The sequence below is a fragment of the Fukomys damarensis genome, unplaced genomic scaffold (assembly GCF_012274545.1).
Source record: "Fukomys damarensis isolate Sample0158 unplaced genomic scaffold, DMR_v1.0_HiC HiC_scaffold_23, whole genome shotgun sequence".
In the NCBI taxonomy this organism is placed as follows: Eukaryota; Metazoa; Chordata; class Mammalia; order Rodentia; family Bathyergidae; genus Fukomys; species Fukomys damarensis.
In genome coordinates this window covers 57043566-57066391 of record NW_022900935.1, presented here as the reverse complement: position 1 = coordinate 57066391, position 22826 = coordinate 57043566, and the positions used below count along the sequence as shown (strand labels likewise).

General features: G+C 45.0%; 1 protein-coding gene across 9 annotated transcripts in view; it reads left to right on the top strand.

Moving 5' to 3' along the window:
* Slc39a11 (solute carrier family 39 member 11) overlaps positions 1–22826 on the top strand; it is a 412155-nt gene that overhangs the window by 286578 nt on the left and 102751 nt on the right. The window contains exon 7 of one of the 9 annotated variants that reach the window (XM_033767347.1): positions 6888–7248. The exons of the other annotated variants lie outside the window; for them this stretch is intronic. Within the exon in view, the coding sequence (XP_033623238.1) occupies positions 6888–7138 (251 nt within the window). The 3' untranslated portion in view covers positions 7139–7248. Of the gene's footprint in view, positions 1–6887; positions 7249–22826 lie in introns of those variants that run through there. 9 annotated transcript variants of the gene reach the window in all.

Genomic DNA, 22826 nt, shown 5'->3' with positions numbered 1-22826 from the left:
TTAGTTGTCTTCCTCTGAGGCCACTTGAACCCCAGAACAAACTTTTGTGAAATAATATTCAAATATTTGGGGCTAAAACAGCATTGAAACCAATTATATAATTATCAGCTCACAACTCTACTGTGGATTTAAAGTCAGGAGAAGTGATTTATTTCTCTCAAGATCTGTTTATAAATCAATTCATTTATTCCCTTCATGTTAAGTCCCGGTACCTTCCCCCCTATTCAATCTTTTTTTTTTTTTTTTTTTTTTTAAGTAACAGTTCGGCCAGGTGTGGTGGCACATGCCTGTAATCCCAGCACTTGGGAAGCTGAGGCAGCTGGGTCACTGTGAGTCTGAGGCTAGCCTGAAGTGCGTAACATGATCTTGGCTTAAAAAGAAAGGAAGAGCTGGGTATAACCCATATACCGTGTCAGCCACTCTTTCAAACTGTACAGTTCAGTGGTTTTAGTAGCTCCATGGGGATGTACAATCATCATCACTATCTCATTTCCCAAGGTCTTTGTCACCCCCTGAAGGAGCCTTGTGCCCATTAGCAGGCACCCCGTCTCCCCTCATTCCAGCTTCTGCACTTGTCCACTTTCTATCTGCGTGGATCTCCCTTATCTCTACTGTCATATGCGTGGCATCATAAACCATGCAGCCTTTGCTGTCACCTGGCATAGTGTTTCCAAGGTTCATGTGTGTCATGGCACAGGTATCTTCGTTTTTAGGCCAGACACTCTTCCATTGTACAGGTGCACATGTTTGGCTTATCCATTTATGACTTGATGGACGTTTGGCTCCTTTCTGTCCTTTGGCTGTTGTGACTATAACAACAGCCGCTGTTGGGTGGACATGTGTTCTCTTGTGTACATACTTTAGAGTAAAATTGCCTGAGTCATGTGGCAGCCTCTTAACTTTTGGAAGCTGATTTTTGCTTTCTTAAGCTTCTTTCATTTTCCATGTCATTGGCCTCTATCCTTACAGGAGGTCCGGTCTCTCTGTGGTGAGGTCTGACCTTAGTGCCACTGCCAAAGCTTGTCTTTGGGGTGCCGATGAGCCCTGCTTTCCAATTGCTTTTGGACTTGGACTCTGTATGGAATGATTTGTTAAAATGCTGATAATTCAGGGGACAATTGAGAAAGGCAGGAGGTGGTGGTGGTAGTGGGAGCCTCGGCTTTCGGCTAGTCCTCATGTGGACTTTGTGCCCTGCAAGGTGGCTTCAGGGAGCAACCGTAAGAGCAAGATGAGGGCTGTGGCTCGCAAGAAGGAGCCAGTAACAACAAAGAACATACCAGCTCTTCCCTTTCCTGGGACAAAGACTGCACAGAAAATTCTATCATTGGATAAGGACCTCCCCAGGGAAACACGTATGCAGCCACTTGTATACTACATGTCACTGTATTTCAGAAACCGGATGGCATTCTCTGAGTGTCAGGCAAAGCTACAAATTATTGTTAATAATAAACAACACTCATAATACTAACGGCTACCATGGGGAGGCGGTCTTTGAGGAGTCCAGACATTTTATAGAATATTCTGTGTGTGATGTTTAGATATTTTTATGCTGCCCTCGTTTTACATTTTAGGAACTGACATTGGTAAAATACATTGCACAGTTTTAAACTACGCTGGCTGTAAAATGAAATTGAGAAACTGAGTGTGAGGCTCAGAGATCAGGCCCCGGGCCATGTACTTCTGGTGAAGTTTGGCTTACAGACAGCCCAACATGTTGTCCCCTCGCAGCCTCTTGCCCTGGTGAGCTCTGTTTTCTTTCTTTTGGTGGGTCACAGAGTTTTTCAGAGCTGGCTGCAGCAAAGTTGAACTACTGCTGCTTGCTTTTGGGGGCTCGCCACAGTGAATGTCAATATCTGTGATACCGCATGGGTGTTTTGGCAGGTTCTTGCTCCAGATGTGCTGGGCTTTGTTCAGAGTGAGGCTTGGGCAGGGAAACTTGGACAGGAAACCTCATCTCTACATGGGCCAGCTGCCATGGGCGCTCTGCAGAAGTGTGTGGGATGAACGCCCATGAGATGAGACCCTGCACGTGTGCCTGCAAATGAAGATGATCCAGGAGCCACACAGGTCATCAGCCTGAGGCACGGGACTAGCCTCAAGAGTCAGAAAGGCCAGGGCTTAGGTCCGGCAGCCACCAGATGCTTTACTAGCTAGGGGACCTAAGTAAGAGTCTGAGAGTCTTAGTTTTCCTACCCTTAAATGGAGATAATATCTAACCACGAAGTTCAGTATTAAGTGAACTGGCAGCAATAGCAACACACAGGACCACCTGCTGGTAGCCTGCTATTAGGAAATGCTCAGAGGTGCTGGAAAACATGAATCCCTCTCACCTCCTCCTCTTCCCCACCCCTCAGTTCCCTCCTACTTCTGGCCACACCTTGCTTTGATGCTCAGGGATCTTCTGGCTCTAGCCAAGGTAGTCCTAGTTGGGGATGTCTCAGAGTGCTGTAACCTCCGTCTCCAGCAGGTTATTTGAAGATGCTTCTCATTTGCTCCATGAGTTTGAAAACACTGTAATATTCTCCTTTAATTATCCATGTCTCAGTGGGAAGCCCGACGTTATAATCAGCACAGGCTCCTCTACGGGATGACATTTTGCTCAACGTGACATGTTCCTGGGTATGGCACTGTAGCAGAAGCTGAGCACAGTTCCAAATTCTGTTATTAATATGAGTGTGAGAATGGGTAAGAACATTCAGAGAAGGAAATCACAAATCTGGGATCCCTGCATGACGCTAACTAAATGTGGCGGGGAACTTTTAGATTCCCTGTTATCCCGTGTCACAGGCTGTAGACACATGGACACCCAAACCCTACTTTCTGGCTTTCAGATCTTGCATAGGAAACTATAGCCAAAGCCACAGCCTAAGGTTGAAATAGGATTGGGGTTAAAATCAAGACTCATTTCCACATCTGCTCCATTATGTCATCCTCCTACTTATTATGTAAATTCAAGGAAAAAAATTAAAGCAAGAAAAATTCAAATACATTGTTGTATTAGGACTCAAAGTTTCTGGTAATTTCCAGCTGTTTTGCTACCATGGCCAGTGAGACATTGGCTAGAACAAAGCCTTAGGGAGGCAGAGTAGAGCTGTACTGTCCAATATGGCGGCCTCTTGAGTTTAAACTTCATCACAATTGGAGAAAATGCGCAGTTTGGCTTCTCAGCTTCCCTTAGCCACGTATCAGGTGCTCAAGAGCCTCAGGTACCAGTGGTGCTGTTCCAGCTGACTCAGGTATGGTACGTCCCCATCATCTTAGAAGGTTCTCTTGGACAGCTCGGCCCTAGACCCTTAGCAGAAAATGAAACCCCACAAATCATTCACTGCTAAGAGACTCACCAACTTGCCTTGTGGAAACTGTGTTTCAGGAAGACGGCGTAAGACAGCTTTTCTCACGGGGTGTGTCACAAGCATGTCAGAAACACCATCATTTAAAGATCAAGCTTTGCAAATGATTTGTCTTGTAAAATAGAACAGGTGCTACCCCGTCCCCTCGTGATGCTGTCACTCTGGCTCACATCAGTTGCAGTCTCTTTTCTTCTTTCCTTCTTGAGTGGCAGATGGAGACGGCTGGGGAAAGGGGTAAGGAGGCCCTGAGTGTCATCACATCCGGTGCTGGGAATGGAAAAACTACTCTAAGGATGAAAAGACGAGCTCATCGCCTCTCCTCTGGATGTTCTGTGTTAGCTATAGATGGGTGCTGACTCCCTGCCCCCACCAAACCTCAGGCAACTAATAGGTCTGTGTCTGACTCAACTCAGATTTTGAAAAGGAGGCATTAACTGTCATGAAATAGCTGCAACTTTTATTGTAGGACTTTTTTTCTTTTTGCTAGTGACATCGCCCAGTTCACCTCAGTGGCCCTTAATACACTTCTTTTAGAATATGTTGCCGGGAAAACTTCACCCCCTTATGGAAACAACATAGGTCATTCACTGTGTGTACTTGAGTGTGAGTGTGTGTGCGCGTGCGTGTGTGTTACTAGAAATTGAACTCAGGGCCTTCACACTGAGCTACATTCTCCAGCCCTTTTTAAAAATTTTTAATTTTGAGATAGGGTCTTGATATGTTACTAAGTTGCCTGTGCTGGCTGCAACTTTCCAGAGTGCTGGGATTACAAGCGTGCATCATATCCTACTATGTATAACTTTTTTTTTTTTTAATTCCTTGGCTGTTGGGAAGAGAAGAGCTGCATTTGCTGCTTAATAAGATTGAAATACACTCTTAGAGTCTGAATATCAAAATTCTCCTCCTGTCTTACATCCAAGTGCTGTACTGCACTTTAATCAGTTTCCAAGAGAGGGGTATATTCATTAGTTGGCACAGGTGAGTGTATTCTTGTGTTACTAATTTTCTTCATATTGTTTCCTGGACACAGACTATGTTTCTGATTCAGCTGCCTGAAACATGATTTCCTCTGGTTGTAATGAAAACAGAAAATCAGATGAGAATAGAGAAAGGAATCTTTAAATATTTGTTTGTTTGTCTGTTTTGGTACCGGGGATTGAACTTGGGACCTTGTACTTACGAGGCAGGCAGCAAAACCCCTGAGCTAAATCCCCAGCCCCTTTATTTTTATTTTTTTATAGTGTTCAACCAATCAACCCATCAACCCACCAAGCAGAACTTTCTGGATCCTCTTTCTGAAGCATCTACATTGCCTCTATCCAACAGTGATATGAGGAGATACAATATGAAATTTACAACTTCCTAGTAACCATGCAGAAAAAAGTAAAGAGTAGATGAAATTAATCTTAAAAGTATATCTTATCAAACCTGATATAGCCATGACATTCTCATTTCAACATGGAATCGGTATTGTAGAAATTGAGATCTAGCACATTTTTCGAAATCCAGGGTGTTTTACGCTTCTGGCGTATCTTAATGTGGATGTTAAATTTTGATGGTTAAAATATCGCGGCCAGGCATGGTGGTGTACATCTATCATCCAACCCTTTACGAGGCCGAGGCAGGAGTATTGAAAGTTAAATCCAGTCTGGGCAACTTAGCAACTTAGCAAGAAATCGCAGCACTCAGGAGGCTGAGGCAGGAGGATCGCTGAGAGTTTGAGACCAGCCTGGGCTACATAGTTCCAGGTCAGTCTTAACTACATAGTGGGACCTTGTCTCAAACAAACAAACAAAAACACAAAACAACAACAATAGTACCGGGAATGTAGCTCAGTGCAAAGGCCCTGTGTTCCATTTTCACGAAAAACAAAACAAAACAGTTCTACCCCCGAAGACCCTTGTGCACAATGGAAGAATATTTTATGTATCTTCAGTTTTTAAATTTAGCTTAATTAAAATGAAACAAAATCATTCCCTTTCTCAGTGGTGCTAGATGCACTTCTTGTGCTCAGTAGCGACACGTGGCTAACCACTGGCATGGCAGATGGGATTTCATGGAGTGACACCCGAAGGAAAAAAAAAAAAAGTACAGCCCTTGCACTGAAAGAACTTTCAGCCTGACGAGGGGGTTAGGTTTGTATACATATGTATTACAGTGCAGTGCGGAATGATTTGATCATCGCAGGAATACAGTAATACAAACCTTCAGAGCAGGAGTGTAATTTTCCCTCCAGCCTGAAAAACTTGGGAACTTGGAAGATGGTGCAGTTTAAACAGTGGTGTCTCCTGCTTTAAGGGTTGCCATTTGGGGCTGGCATGTAGCTTAGTGGCAGAGTGCTTACCCAGCATGCGTAAGGCCATGGGCTTGATCTCCAGCACCACAGACAACCAAGAGTTGCCATTTATCCCCAGTCTTGTCGTATGGGTTCGCTGGTTGCCAGTGTTTCCATCCGAAATGGAGGGAGCGGGATAGGCTGTTCATAGGGAAGAAGGGAGGCTGAAGGCCCACTGAGTGCATGCTGGACCACTCTCATGCTTCCCTCTAGTTAGTGAGGCCACCAGCAGTGAGGACGCAGTCACAGCACCCATCTCCCTTCTGAGTGCAGGGCAGAGAGCTGTGTCAGTCCTTTCTGCTGGGTTTCATCCCTGCTGCTGGCCAGCCGGGTGGCTCTACCACAGGCAAGGCTGTGATGTGATGACACTCAGTCCCTCCCCTGTCCCTGGAGAACCACACGGAGGCTGGGCCCTGCTGCCTTCCCTACGAGTCAGAAGCTTATCGTGCTGGTAAACAGAAATCCCCATGAGCCCCCGTGGCTTGACCATGATCTTCGACAAGGTCTTGATTTACTTGTGCTCCACCATAAAGAGAATTGTAGCTTTTTCTAAAATTTTGGTTTATGAAGATACCCAGCACCTTTGCTGGTAGGATGATCTGCCAGGGAGCCATCCCTTCGTCAACAAGTCTCTCTCGCCCCTGTGGAGGTGGCCTAATTTGTTCCAAAGCCATTGCAGATAACAAATTTAATCAATTGACAACATTTGAGGTGCATGCTTTATAATAGTCCCAGCTGACTCATATTCATGTATGCTAATTTTAGTGCACATTAATTATGTATTTAATAAGTCCCTGTTTATCCTATTTTGTCTCTATTCCCTTGATAGCTATTATGATGTGGGGTTGAAAATAATTAAAATGTTACTTGTATTCTACAAATAATAATTAACCAAGAATGGATCCTGAAATGAAAATTTCATTTCCTTCTCCTTTCTCTGATTAAAAACAACGAGTAAAATGGCCTCTAAATGTACTTCTAGGGTCCTTCCTTGGCTTTATCGTTTGTCTCACTCTTCAGGGTGGTTATTAGAAGTTGACTTCCCTGCGTAGCCCAGATGTGTCCTGATTTGACTTGAACAAATTTCTTCTTTGGCCCTTCCTCCTCTTGTTCACATGGATACCGGTTCCGAAGTGATGAGCTCAGTGTGTGTATGTGGGGGTTGGGAGAGGAATGGAAAACACTGGTTGTTCTCCCCACAGGCAGGTCTACAAGCCCAGTCTGTGTGAGAAATCCGAGCTCCCGGCCATACCTGGATTTCCAAGCCATCTCAAATGAGCTGTCTTTCAGGGGTTCAGTTCTGCGCCAGCGCACAGGTAACCTCGTGGCCTGTGTTTCTGCGTGTTACCTACAGAAAGGGTCAGCTCCGCGTCATCATTCAGAGTTACGCCAAGCAGTTGTGACTTTTGTCTGCTCGTGCAGTGATGGGCAGTTGCTGGGAGCCTGCATTTGATCCCATTTCCCTGTGCTAGTGATCCCGTGCCAGAGCTCTTCCGGTTCCTGTGCCCTGCAGATTCCTAGAGCCTGATAACTGGCCCGGAGGGTTTCCTCTTCTGACGCGTGATTTTAACTGGTTCTTATTTTTCACAGCCCTCCAGGTGCCTCTAAGTAGAGGCTCTCTGCAGTCCATCCCCTGGCTTTTACTGAGCCCGGAATTCTCATCTTTCCTTCAGCCCCAACAATACACAATGTATGAGGAATGCCGGTGAAGGCTTTGAAAATGAGTTCAGTCACTTCTGCTTAATAATTCCACTCAAGAGAGAATGAACAGGGGATGGAATGCTGAAAATTTTAATTAACTCAAACTTCGTGGATCACATCGAATTTGGAAATGGCATTTGAGTTTATAGCAATTTAGACTCTCCAAATTCCCCATTGCTAACAATATGTCTGAAATAAACAGAAGTCAACAGTTCTAGTTTCTGTCTTATTCTGAAAACAACTGGCAGTGTAATTGTATGGAGGAACAACTTGGAGTTGTGATTTCCACATCTGTAAAGGGAGGTGGGGGGAATCACTGCAGCCCCGCCTCCTGCTCCCCAGGTGCTATGAAGGTAAATAGAGTCATGGATGTGAGCTTGCTTGAGAAAGACGGATGTGAACGACACAGTTTTCCTGGTTATTTGATGCAGCACTCCTGAATATCAGCTCTTTTCAGCTCTGCACTCACCAGCACCCTTCTCTTGCTCTGATTAAAGCTCCGAGCTATCATTTCCAGAGAGTTTGTGTTATCTGTTCCTCTATTTACATTCTCAGAAATTCTTCCTGGCCCAGAGATGTTAGGGAAGAGGTTGGAGCATGCTAGGAGGGGGAAAAAAAAATCTAAATCCTGTTTTGAGGAGCAAATGAGGTCTTAAATGTCAACATGGCAATAACAGACATTTTCTCTCCGCTTCTTTTAATCAAATGCGTCTCTCTAGGCTTAGCCTTTTGTTTACAGAGTTGGTAAGTCACAGCTACATACAGTGTTGTCCTAGCTTTCCTTCCATGCCCTGGTATCTAGGGTCAGCCTCCCCTCACTCTGGGACCATGTAGGGATTTTCTATTAGAAGCGCAGGATGTGGGAGAAGTCAGCTGATGGGCTGAGTCACTGTCCCCCTCGGGAAGACAGGGGAATGAGCCAAGGGGAGTCAGTGCAGAGGTGAAGTTTCAGGCCCTCAGGAACTTGGGGGAGCGCAGGTGCATGTGGGACTGAGGGAGGATGTCCCATGGTCCCTTGGGCTCGGTCTTGTGAGGGGCCAGTGGCTCTGCTCCGTTTGCATCTTTCTAGGACTTAAGCGCTGGGTTTTACCTCTTGGTGGTTCTGAAAAGTGCCCTTGTTGCTTAGAGACGGGGATGGTGCCTGGAGTGAAGATAAGGTTGTCAAGGAAACCAAGCCGCAAATTCCCTTGTTTTTCTTCAGGTAGCTGGACAGAAGAGTAAAGGATTTTTGCTGTGACTACTAGAAGAAAAGTATCTTCCCTCCGGTGTGTGTTTTTAACAGATCGACGTGTTGTCCGAGACACAGCCAAGTTGTACCTGAGTTGACAAACAGGGCATTGAGCTTCTTGCTGTTTGTTCTGTCAGTGACGCATGCTTTCTGGAGGAGAGAATTAAGCAGCCATTTTTGCCCTTTTACTACAGACCTGTAGATCCAGTTACCCAACCGGCGGATGATAGAGCTGAGCTTTGTTGAACTCTAAAGTTTTGTTTGTTATCCTGCTATTCTCTTTGTGTATGGTTCGGATTTTCTTCTCAGAGATTCACAGCAACACTGCCCCACCGCCCCTGCTTTTTTCCATTCTCCATGTTTGAATGATTTTCATGTTTGAGATGACGGTGATAATACACCTAGACATCTTCCTTGTACCTCTGGTGTTCATGAGTCAGAAAAAGAATCCTTACATGCTCAACCTCAAGGGGTTTCTCACTGAAGCCAATGGGGATCTTGTCTGCTGTAGGCCACTGTGTCAGGGGAGTGGAGACTTGGAGGGCCAGGTCCAGGAGTGGTTCCCCCAACGCTTCCCCCTCCCCCTGGGACTGTGGGTCCCGGGGTGAAGGCACAAGTAGAAGGTTCTTCCCTTATTTGTGCTAGTGATTTCAGTCCCTGATATGGGAAGCTTGCTGAGAGTTCAAATTCTTGTTTGCTTGTGTACAAAAATGTGGGTGAATGTGTGTATGTGTGTATATATGTGAGTGTATGTGTTTGTATGTATGTATATATGTATATATGTGTGGTCACCTCTGTGCTTATCGTGTATACAGGAGTGTGCATGTATATGAGTGTGTGTCTTTGCGAGTGTAGGTGTGTGTGTGTGTGTGTGTGTGTGTGTGTGTGTGTGTCTTCGCAGCCTTGTACCTTTTCCCAGCTGTCTGTCTCCTCTTCTCCCTCCTGCCTGTGTCCCTCATGGGTAATGTCGCAGGTTCCTGAGTCCCTCTCCCTGCTTCCCTACCCCATGCCCTGACCCCGCGTAGATCTGTTCCCAGGGCAGCCTCCCTGGGCATACTCGGTCTGGCCCTGGGCCAGGGTCTGGGGTTATCTCCGAGGAGGTACAGGTCGCTCAGCCATGTGAGGGGGACCAGAAACAACCATGGCAGGGAAACAGCTGTGGCACTAATGTGCGGAGTTGAGGACCTCAGAGCGGAGAGGGAAGAACAGTTCATGCTGTGTGAGGTATGAGCACTGTGGGAGGCCTAGGGGGGTGGGGAGCACTGGGACATGTTGTACCCAAAAGATGCAAAAGATTTGGCTAAAAGGAAAAAAGTGGGCAGAGTCCCTGGGGCTCCAGATCTATATTGCAGTGCGTCTGCTGGGCTTCTGAGTCTGGGCGGCCTCTAGACAGCCCCATTCGGTGCCCCTCCTCATCTCCCCTGGGCTGAAGTCTAGGCACCCCTGGGCTGGAAGCCTCAGCGTTGCCACAGCTCCTTCCCACTCCCCTCCGTGGTCAGATCCCACGATGACCTGCTCCTGTCTCCCTCCCTGCCTTGCCATCTTCCCCTCCCACCCACCCTGTTCTCAGGCCTCCTGTTTCTCCCTGTAGCCCTTTCAAAAGGAGAGATGCTTTCCATGCCAGTTTCTAGTTCATGTGAGGGAGGGCACAGGGTGGTGGCAGCAGCAGTGGTGACAACGTAGCTCCCACTCAAGCTTGGCCCCGTCATAGAGCACAGCGGTGTGATTTCCCATACCTGTGGTACCTACTTCCCACCATCCAAAAATGTCCTTAGAAAAACTTCCTGGATAAGGACTAGGAAAGTTGGCTTCAAATATCAGATAGCAGTAAGCTCCTAGGGCCTGGGTAATCTTTTGAGGGAGTGAATTAAGCCCACAGGCTCTGGGGTCCAGTGGTCCAGCCTCAAATAGCTGTGGCGTTGCCACTTAGTAGTACAATGCTTGGGACACATGGTCCTCCCTGTGTCTCTGGGTCATTCCTATTGTGGCCACTAATTCTGCTGATATTGGGGCCAACTGGCTGCCACCCAAGGTAACGGGTTAAGACTACAGACAGGTCCCAATCTCCACATTTGCTTTATGTCACAAGATGTGGTCTTTTTGTGAGTGACACACTTTGCTTAGCATGGTTTTAAAGTTTATCAGTGTATCATTTATTTTTTTATTGTCAATTAGTATTCTTCATAGAGATATACCACATTTTGTTTATCTACTCATCAGTTCAGGGGAATGAGAGTTGTTCTTACGTGTGCACTGTTATGAATAATGCTGTGAGCATTCAGGCACAGGTTTTTGTGTGTGCATGCATTTTCATTTCTCTTGTGCATGTAAATTCTGGCTTACATCTAGATGTCCCCCAAAGCCTCATACATTCATAGGTGGGGTTTTAGGGAGGTGACTGGATCACGGATCCAGTTTATAACTGTGTGTGATGTTGGGAGGAAAAGCCTAGTGGATCACTGTGGGCATGGTCAGGAAGGGTATGTAAATACATCCCTCCCCTCTCTCATATGCCTGCCCTGCTATGAACTGTTTCCTCTCTGCCATGCTGCCTTGCCTTGGACCCAGCCCACTATGGCCTGAAACCTTCAAAAACTGTGAGCCAAAATAAACCTCTCTCTCTCTCTCTCTCTCTCTCTCTCTCTCGCTCTCTCGCTCGCTCTTGCTCTCATTCTCTCTCTCCCTTTTTTTTTTGGTACTAGTGGTCAAACTCAGGACCTTGTGCTTGTGAGTCAGGTATGGTGCCACTGAGCTAAATCCTTGGCCCTGAACCTCTCCTCTTTTAACATGTGATTGTCAACTATGTTGTTCCAGCAATGACATACAACATAGCAGTATCTCTAGGAATGAGAGGGCTTGTCCTATGTCAGCTGTATATTTAATATTTTGAGGAATTGCCAGACTGTTTTCCAAAGTGGTTTCATGAATGAGTGTTCTCTAGAGAAAAAGAATCAGTAGAAAATATACATACAATTATGCAAAGGTATTTATTAAGCTTATAGCATCAGAAGCAGGAGAATCCACGGTGGCTATCTATGTGCTGGAGACCCGGAAGGTCCAGTAGCAGCTCAGCCAAAGAAGATGGAAGCCGCAGAACAAGAAAGGAGAGTTTCGAGGCTGAAGAAAACAGAGACAACATCCAAAGACTACAGCAGCAATGAATGCATCTGTTCAAGATTAGAGCACTTCAAAAATGGGCAAACCACTATCTTCTTTCCATTTTCTATTCTACCCGGCTACAAGTCTATTGGTTGGTGCCACCTACAGCCCGGTCAGTCTTCCCTGCTCAATTTGCCAACCTGTGTGTTCTTACGGACACACCCAGAACCATGATTTACTAAGCTGCTAGGTATTTCTGATGTATCAGGACTTGTGGATGCCGTGGCCTACTATTTTACACTGCCAGCAGTGTCCGGGGGCTACAGTTTCTCCACCCTTCACCAACACTTGTTTATCTGTGTTTTTGATTCCAGCCTTCCTAGTGTGTGGGAGGTGGTAATTCATTGTGGTGTTCTATTTGCATTTCTCTGATGACTAATGAATGCCGTAGGCATCTTTTCAGTGTTTCCATGGCAACAGTTCTTTCTTTCTGGGTTGTACTGGACTGACTAATGGTCAACCTGTAACCACCAGCTGAACTGAATCAGCGTGGTCTGGGTGTGGAGGATCCACCTGAAGATTGTTACCAATGGCCATAAAAAGAGAACTGGGGAGGAAGACCTGGGCCTGTTGATTTTCTAGAAGCTTGCTGGAGATGGTTTTCTAGGTGTAAACCAGGCTGTTCTCATTGGAGGAGGAGTTCAGGACCTCACAGTTGCTGGAAATGGCTGCTGCTTTCATCAGGGGAGCTCTGATCTTTACCATGAATATCACTTCCTGACTCCAATGTGGATCCCTCAGCCTGGTGGCACAGATCCTTCATTTCATCGGTATAGATTTTCTGGCTTCCACCACTGGCATTTGGCCCTTCCAGGTGCAGATCCTCAACACAGACAAGCATGAGACATTGCCGTGGGCTCTAGGACACTGGCTGGACTCAAGGAGGACATTGCCTTGGTCTCTAAGCCTTTAGCTGGACTTGTGTGGGAAACTGCTGGGATCTAGGCCCTCAGTTGAATGCTTTGGGCTTCTAGTGTGTGGTTCATCTCTTGGACTCTTTTTGCATTTGACTGTTTGGGTAACTCTCATAAAATAACCTTACAAGTTATGTGTCCTGTATTTCATGTATTCCCTTGCCCAATCCTGCTGACTACAACAAGTGTCAAGACCTCATGACTATGTGATTAAGCGTAGAGAATCTTGCCCTAAATTCCCATGATGCATACCGGCCTGATCTATTGTGTACACTGCCTTGGCGTTTATAAGCACCCTGGCCTCCTGATCTAACTTCTTTCCCAAAACTTCTCTCCCAGTATAGGAGCTTAGCTTAGAAGAAGCAGGATTCAGACTGAGTGTGGTAGGGCACACCTGTAATTCTAGCACTCTGAGTGTGTTAGTTACTTTTCGCTTGTTGCTGAGACGAAATACCTGATACCCAAAGTTAAAGGGGAAAGGGTTTATTTAGCTCACAGTTTATAGAAGTTTTAGTTCATAATCAGCTGGCTTCAAGGCAGGGTGGCACAGCGGAGGGGCAACAGTTCATATCTGTAGAAGACAGCAAAAGCAGCAAGAGACCTTAACCCTAGCATCAGATGCTCTAGATTCAGCCACCTCTGAAAAAGCATGAGGCTTTGTGGGGGGTATCTAAACACGAGCCATACCACTGGGTATCTGGGCGGGAGAATCACAAGATCAGCCTCTGTTCGGGCAACTTAGTGACGTACTAAGACCAGTTTTCAAAATAAAAAAATAGCTAGCTCAGTGTGAAAGCCCTGGGTTCCGTCCTTAGTACTACAAATACAAGAAGAAGGCGAAAGAGGAGGGGAGGTGCTACAGGAGGAGAAAGATTCAAACCCATCCCTGGAAGAAATCAGGCTTATGTGGAAAAGGGCATTGTTATTGTGTGTGTGTGTGTGTGTGTGTGTGTGTGTGCATGCACGCGACTGAAAAATCCTTTCCAAGCATGGAGACCTGATACTTTTTTCTCCTGTTCCTTTCCTCACCTGGAGTCCCATTCATTTGTTACCAAGTTCAAGCATCTTACAGCAGGTTGCTTTCTATGGGTTCCCATTCAGCTGCAAGGAAAAAAAAGAAAAACCTGTGTATTTTCCTAAGTGCTAGAAAATTCCCAGTGATCAGTCCAGAAAGACAAAACACTACCAGTGTGGACAGAAAAGATGCTCATGTAGCATCAGTAATCCTGGTGTTGCTGGGTCACTGAGCAATTAGAATTTACCATTTGCCTTTGAACTTCAACTTGGGGTGTCCCCTGTTAGGATTATCAGCAGTGTTCAAAGGAAAACAGAAGGTGTGTAGCCTCCAACTGGTGACTCTGAGTAAGGATTTAAGGCATCAGTGGCTAAAAACTGAAGCAAGGCTCATGAAACTACCATGTGTCTCAGAGGGAGGGTAGTGACTTGCAGGATGTCGTTGTAGTGCCGTGTCCAGCATGGGGACATCTCTGTCCATGTCACTTTGGAGACTGCAGGGTTTGTGTTTGTTTGGCTGCTGTTGAAGAGGCTGAAGGGCAAAACCAATGTCAGGAGGAAAAGGTGGAGGCAATGAGGTAGTTTGTTCGGAGCCTGCTGCTTGGACGATCACCCTAAAACTTGACTTTCTGAGTGGAGGGGAGGGGAGTAGGGAACTCGTATGTGGAGGTCAAATTGAGTGATGTAGAAATACTTCTCTCTGCCTCTGATGGAAATGAAAGTGCTTCTCTCTCTCCCTCTCTCTCTCTCTCTCTCTCTCTCTTCTCTCTCCCTCTCTCTCTCTCTCTCTCTCTCTCTCTCTCTCTCTCTCTGTTTTGGAAGCTAGAAACTGGAAATCAAGATGTCTTGGCAAGATTGATTTCTTCAGAGGCTCTGAGGGAAGGTGTGTTCTGGGTTTTCTACTTGACTGGTAGGTGGCTTCTCCCTGTGCCTCTTCCCACCACCCTTCTGGCTGTCTACAGTATTTCCCTGAAAATAAGACCAGGTCCATTAACTTTTGCACCAAAAGACGTAGTAGGGCTAATTTTCAGGGGATATCTTATCTTTTCATGTATAACAATCCTTTATTCAAATATAGTCATGTTAATCTTCTTTTGGAGCATTGTTGTAATTCTCCACACTCCCAATTCTGGCCTGAGTTTCTTGCAACTTTATTTCCTGTAGAACCATTGGCCCCAACCTCTCAGGTCCAGCAACAGAGCTGTCCTTAAGCGAGTGCTTCTTGTCCTTGTCTGCTTGTAGCGCATTGGCAACACAGTTGTCAGTGATTTTATCCCCTGAATTCTTCACATAAGTCACAACTTCTTGCGGCTTGGTTTTATAATGTTCCCATTGAATTAAGTGTTCATTGAAGACTTACAAGACAGGAGAGGCAACAAAAATGACAGTTAAGAATGCTGGTCCAGGTCTGGGGATTTAGCTCAGTGGTTCTGCCACCTGCTTCGCAAGCACAAGGTCCTGAGTTCAATCCCCAGGATCCAAAAAAAAAATGATGGTCCACACAAAAGTGATGAAAACTCACAGGCACCAAAATTCAGAAAACATTTCTTTATTTCACATGACTGCTTTAGGTATGTCCATGACAACACAGGATGTATTGAATTATGAAGATTCATATAAGCTGTAACCACATCTGTTCCTTACCGAGTGCACACGTTATTCATGCGTTGTATCTGTGCTTTGATTGGACATTCAGCAACAAGTCTCAAGTTCATCTGTTTGCATAGGCATTTTACCTCTTGTCCAAAGCCTCCACTTGGTTACTTACAAATACTTAATTGTAATTTATATTATCACTTAAGCATTAATGTCAATACTATTATTTAATATTGTTTGTTTTAAATTATGTATTAATATTATTACTTAATAAATCAGTACGCCCATTGTATGTTGCAACAGTTATACTAAATGCATCTGTCTGGCTGATAATCCTAACTGGGATTTACTTTGGGGTACAGCATTTATTACAAGCATCCTGAAAAATCATGCTAGGGCTTCTCATCTGGTTAGGTCTTATTTTGGGGGAATAAATGTATCTGTGCCTGTGTTCGCATCCCCTCCCCGCCCTTTTTTTCATCTTTCTTTTCTTTTCTTTTTCTTTTTTGCAGTATTGGGCATTGAACCAGTACTTTTGCCCTGAGCTATATCCTTGTCCTTTACATTTTTTTTTCCACTTTGAGACAGGTTCTTGTTAAGTTACCTAGGCTGGGCTCACACTTAAAAATCCTTCTGACTCAGCCTCCCAGAGGGCACAATTTATAGGCGTGTACCACCACATCGGGCTTACATTTCCCGTATTTATCAGGACATCAGTCGCTTTGGATTAGAGGGCTATGCTGCTTCATTACGACCTCACTCTACCCTCACTCCTTTTATCTGCCACCACTCTGCTACTTCTGAGGAAGGTCACATTCTAAGGCAGTGCTGGCGAATCTTTTAAAGCTTTCAGCGATGTAGATCGCCACTGCGGCATGGGTGCCATAAGTTCGCCACCACTGTTCTAAGGTGTTGGGGTTTGAGACGTCACTGTGTGAATTTGAGGGGAACATAAAAGTAAGACTCAACAGAGAATATTTAATCTGCTTTTACAGTACATGTGGCAAGAGCCAGATATAACCTAATCACTCTGATGAGTAGGATTGGTGGTGTGACAGTCTGCAGGTGATACAAAGCTAGAAGAGACAGGTAATTTGTGGGATGACTGGATGACTAAACCCAAGGTCCCAAAAGGTAGAATTCTGCTGATCTTTAACAAGGTGAAATGAACACAAATGGAGGCCTGAGTCCTGAATTTAGATCCCCTGCCAAAAGGGAAAAAAGTATAATCCCAGCATAGAAGAGAGCTCCACTTGCTGGGGCCTGTAGACAAGAATCCCAGCCAGCTGGGCTAGAAAGACCATGGGAGCAGAGGCTAAGAGGATCGAACAACCTCCTTTATGTCTTGGAAAGGACTTCCATAGGGAAAAGAGGCTGGGTTCGTCTGTGTTCACCACCAGGCTGGAAATAGAACCCAGAAGGGAGAGGTAAAGGTACAGAGGCCTAAGTATTAACATAGGTAATTATTAGTAGTATTATTAGTATTAGCATAGGTGCTACTCAGTTTACATTAAGGCTCCATCCTGATAAACCCACTGTATGTTGAAAATATGCTAAGTAGAAAATGTGTTTAGTGCACCTAACTTGCAGAATATCCTATCGTGGCCCAGCTTACCTTAGACATGCCTAGTGCACTTACACTGCCCACAGTTGGACACAGTCATGTCATGCAAAGGCTATTTTATATTCACGTGTAGCTCATGTAATTTATTGAATATGTGTATTCCCAAAGCACCGGGAATGCAGTACCCAGTGGAGTGTCAGTGGTTCACCCACATTGCCACTGCCCAGCATTGGGAGGGAGAGAAAATGAATCATACTGTCATGCTGTATATTACTAGCCTAGAAGAAGATCACAACTGAAATGATTTCTACTGAATGCATAGTGCATATCACTTTTGTACCATAGTAAAGTTGAAAAATCATGAGTCAAAAAATTATAATTTGAACATTTTAAGTCAAGGACCATCTGTACAAGACATCACTTGTTCACACTTAGAACTGTCTAGAAATGAAATGCTCTGGTTTGTCTTGGGAGGCAGTGATGCTGTCATATCCAACATCCATCGAGAGTTTACTACGTGCCAACCAATCTGTTCTTACTTAACACTTTCTAGAGAAAGAGAATCCAGGGCTGCCATAGCCAACCATGACCACATCTGATACCGAGAACCTTGGTGTCAGGAAACGATCTTGATCCTGCTCGTTATCTTTTCCTCCAGTCCACAGAGTCTACAGAAACTGTTTGCATGCTGATCTGTGGATTAGAAGTAGATTTTCCTTTTGGAAAAATAACTCCTCCATTCTTCCTGTCTCTCTCCTGAGCTTGAGCCTGGGCTGTGGTTTAGAAAATCTAATCTCCAGTATCAGGAAATGATTATTTATTTGGATGATTCTCTGAAGCCCATTAGGCACTCTGGAGTGTTGGTTTAAGATGATCGATTTTGTAGCTGTGCTGCTGCCACATGGGAGAGCTTGGGTTTGTGTCTTTCACTTCTCTGTGCATCGCGAGGTCTGAGGGCAGGGAGCAGGAGCCCCCAGCGGTGACTGGCAGATGCCTCTCCAAGTCTGGATCCCCTCTCCATTAGCCCAGAACTTGTTCCGCAGCCCCCGTCACTTTCCTTAATATGCTAGCTTTGTGCTTGAAGATAATTTGCAAATGCTCTTCAAGTGATTATGCCACAGCTTTATAATACTTTGCTTCTAATTAAGAAAGGGAATTGAATGTACTCTTGCTTGGCTAATTTTTTTTTTCCTTCCTAGCAGAAAGATGAGGTTGGGAAGAAAGGGCAAAAGAAAGAGGAAAGATACATTTAAAAAATAATAATAACTCTGATCCCACCCATGATCAAAGTTGTATCCAAAAGTTCATTCCTATTAGAATATACTGCACTCGCCCATGTGTAGGGATTGCCAAGTTAAAGTCCATTCCGAGGGGCACAGTTATATTGATACAAATACTGCAAGTGGGCAACCACCTTCAGGGGCTTTTCGCAGCCCCCCAGATGTAGGTAGTTGATTTTGAATGAAGCGCATGGGACTTTATATAACTTTGCTAATGGGATTTATGACTTCCCGCTTAGGATAACAGGTTGGCTGCAAATACAGGAAATCAGAAATGATAAGATTCCCTTCCCATTTCAAGAGAGTCCAGTATAGTTAAAGGGATAGTCCGTCACATGTCTACCCACTACAAAGCACTGTTAGGGACTCGAAACCCTTTTAACTTTTTAGTTTTGCATTTTGCTTTGATCTTTCTGGTTCCCTCGTGGTTTAAGATTGTCCCCTGGAGCTCTGGTCATCACTTCTTCCTTCAGTTCCAAGGAGGACCGCGTCAAGTTCTGTAGCTTTCAGGAAAGTTCTTCATATGCAGATGTGGGCCTCCCAAGCATGGGCTTTCTAGAACTGCAAGTCAGAAATCACAATTCTTTATAAATTACACAGCTTCAGGCACTGTGTTACAGCAGCACAAAGTGGCCTTAGACAGATGCCAAAAGACCCTCCCTGGAAGGTACGGTTATGATATAGTGTTGATGACCTCAGAGTAGCAGACTGCAAGATATAAACTTTTGCTCTCACAGGTCCTAATTTTGAGGGCTGTGCTGAACCTCCTCCTGGGAATCTTCATGAGGATGAATAGGATCCTTACCCTGCAGCTGGCTACCGAGGAGACCCTTCTTGTGCCTACGGCCCCCTCTCCTCAGAATCTCTGAGAGCTTGTCCCTGTGGAAGGATCTCTCAGAGACAAATCTTGGATTATTTGTTTCTTGCCATCTTCTAAGAAGTCACCTTGTTTCTTTGACCTCTGGACATTCAGGCTGCTCCCAGGGTAGCTCCCTGCCCTGGGTTGGCTGCTGAGATCTCCAGCCACCTCTCACCTCTTCAGGGATGTGTTCAGGGAACGCTTCTGCAGGAAATTGGCACGATCCCCACGCAGGTCTCTTAGAAGGTCTGGGCTGTGCCATGCTCCTTCATCCTCAAGGCATACCCTGACGCCTCCCGCAAGGGTACCTTCCTGATAGCTGCTGTCCCTGCTCGTTCCCCTGCAGAGCAGCACCATGTTGGAAGGCCTGCTCCTCCCCAGGTCCTGTGGGAGGATTGAGCACCTCTTGGTCAACCAGCATCCACCAGTCGAACTCTCTGCAAGGATGGAAATGTTCAGTATCCACGCTGCCTTGTGCATCAGCTACTGGCCACCGGGAGCTTTGAAGAGCTTGAAGTGTGGTTTGTATGGCTGAAGAACTGGACATGCACTCTTGCTTAATTTTAGCTAATTTAAATTTAACCAGCTACTTATGGCCACTCTGTCAGCCATGCAGTGTGCTTCTAGAGTGCCAAATGAGAGCATAACATCAGACATTTTTTCCCAGCAACGGTTCTGAAACCAGGTACATCTCGTGATTTGTCTTGTTCTGTTCTCTCAGGAGAGCTGCCCTCACACCCACATAGAAGTAACACTGTCCTTATCCAGTTTTAAATGTTGGTTAACAAAAGCACACTGTTAGGGAGATTGACTTGAGCCTTTATTAATGGGGCTGGGGCCCTTCTTTGCAGCCTTTATCTCCCTAACCTGTCCTGACTACAGGCATTGTACTCTTTCAGAGGTGATGTATGAAGGCACAGTTTTGACCACCTGCTGTACACAAGCTTATCATTTTCTCAGTGTCAGGATGGCTTCTGGCTAAAAGGCAGAGTATTCAGCTTCTGCTTTTCTCTCCAACAACAGTGGCAGCCTGGCCGCTGCCAGTGCACAGGTTTCTGGGGGTGCCCATGACCACAGAGGAAGAGAAAACTGGATCCAGGGGCTGGTCTTTGAATGCAGTTGTTGTGAGTTCAGGGCCAGCAGAATAAAGAAAAAGGCCACTTTACTACTAGCAGAAAAATTAAGGAAATGTTTCAGAATGTATAGTTACCCTGCTTATTGTAAGGAAAAGGATGTCTTAATTAGACCCCCCCCAAAAAAAAACCAACAAAAAAACAAAACCCTCTAGGCTGTTTGAAGTACTTTAAAATGATTTCAGTTTGATTACTGCAAAATATATAGCCCTATAATGTGGACCAGAAAAGTGTTCTGTATGAGTTGCCATTTGCTGATTACAAGCACCAGAGGTCATTGCTGGCTGGCTGAATTATATGTCATTCAAAGAATCAAAGGCAAAATGCCGAGCCTTGGAAGGACTCTAATCTACAATGACAGAGGTGATCCAATGAGTGGTCTTTTTAAAATGCTGATAGCAGAGAGACACAGAAATAGCCATTTTCTGCTGTTATTATTCAGATAAAGGTCCACTTCTGGAAGAGAACATCTGCATGGCCTAGCTCAGGGAAGGTTGTGGAGGTTAACAGAGGGAGAGGTGTTAACAATCTCACTGACAATGTGTAGGACAGAGGTGGGGGCTTCCCTAAAGAAAAGTCAAGTCATCAAAAGAAGAGGTAGAGATACCCCTTCGGTACCACAACTGAGGCCCCTCAACACAATGCCTCTTTAATTAGTATCAAGATCTTTACATGGACACAGAGAGAGAGAGAGAGAGAGAGAGAGAGGGAGAGAGAGAGAGGGAGAGGACGAAGTCTGGTATTTATTTATTCTTGCAGTTTTCATTCGTGTATCACAAAATAGTAAAGTTCATCATAGAATAGGGAAATTGGAAATTATTCCCACTTATCTGATTGAGAAACTGGACAACGCTTGTCCATGGTCAGGCCATGGCAGAGATGGGACCATGAACAGACATCTTGACTGATTATGACGCTCCTGTCCTTGTACCTGTGCCTCATACATCAGCAAATGCTTTTAAGTTGTTCAAAAGCACTCTTTCTTTACACCCATCTGACCCTTTGCAATGGCACAGGTACAATTAAATTTCTTAGAGATCTTTGTTACAGATTGGATTCAGCTCCACACTCTAGATTCCAAGTCATACAAATCCACTTGAATGTTTTTTATGACTCTGACTTCCAGTAGCAACAAGAAGGTCTAGCATACAATGGTGATGATTTGCAAGCTGACCCTGGGAGAAGTAGTCAGGGGGAAAACCTGTAGGCCTATTTGATATTTCACAGATACTTATCTCCTCTCAGAAATGATCTCTGGTCAAACTAAGAAGAACTTGTAGAGTAACTTTCTTATACTAATATGTTTAGTTTTTTTTCCTTCCTAGCCAAAGGGAATACAGTATTAATTTTACTAAGACCAGTGGGGTAGGAAAAAAAAAAGGAACTTTATTCAGTGATTGCGAAGTTGTTTGGTACAGATGATAACGCTCCCCAAGCCTTGTATTGTTAGACAGCTTTGCAGATAGAATTTTCACTGCGGGTACAACTGCTTGCTTTATAGATGTGAAGCTTTGCTTCAGATCCAACATGTTTTTATGGTAAAATTAGAGTCTTTCATGTAGTGGCACCAGCTATATTCATCGTATGAAGCTGGTTAAGTATAAAAGTCATGGGTGATGTGCACCCTGGCCCCTGAAAACTTAGTGTACGTTTTTGCTTAAAAAGATCCCAGCTCTTCCCTAGAGGTGAACACCCCAAAGATAATGGAGGTCCCGCTTTTGTTGTAAGAGGAAATTGAAGCTCAGAGAAAGTATGCCTTTCCAAAAGTCACACCACTGGTGGCAGATTGGAGCAAGGAGGACTAAGTGTGCATTTGAAGGGGAACATTGCAGTGACTGCACCTCTGGCAGAAAAGATGCTTACGTCTGAGATCCCGGTGGGTTTCCGGTTAGATAGTGTAGCTTTCCTCTCTCTCCCAGAAAAATTTCTTCCTACAAAGTATTCAGACTACAATCAGTAGTTACTAGGGTCTGAGTGTTTGGGGACCCCCCTATACTGATATGTTGAAGCCTAGATACTAAATGGGATGATATTGGGAGGTCAGACCTGGATCATGGAGACAGAGCTCTCAGGAATGGGGTTGGTGCCCTTCAGAAAGAGCCTGCTATGTGAGGACACAGTGTGAAGTCCACAGTCTGAACCTCAGAAAATGGATTCTTGACCTTGGATTTCACCTCCTCAGGAGCTGCGAGCAATAAATCACTGTTTACAAACTACCTAGTTTATGATATTTTGTTAGAGCAGCCCAAATGGTGGTATTTAATGTTTCTTTCATGTACTCCAAGTGTCAACCTACAAGATATAAACAGTAAGGCTAATCTTAACCCTACAACTCAAAGAATGTATGTATGTGCGCGCGTGCATGCGTGCGTGCGTGTGTGCATGTGTGTGTATATGTATTTATACTAACAATTGAATCAGAGCTTTTATACTGAGCTACATCCCTAGCCCTTTACATGTTATTGTTGTTGTTTTTGTTGTTGAGTCAGAGACCCCCTAAGTCACTAAAATGCCCGGGCTGGGCTTGAAATTAGGATCCTTCTGCCTCAGCTTCCCAGTGTGCTGGGACATGTGCTACCATGCCTGGCTCAAAGAATTTTTACATTCGTACATACCCATGTAAGCCCTATTCAGGTCAAGATGCAGACATTTCTAGGATATCAGAAACCTTCCTCATGTCGCTTCTTAGGCAG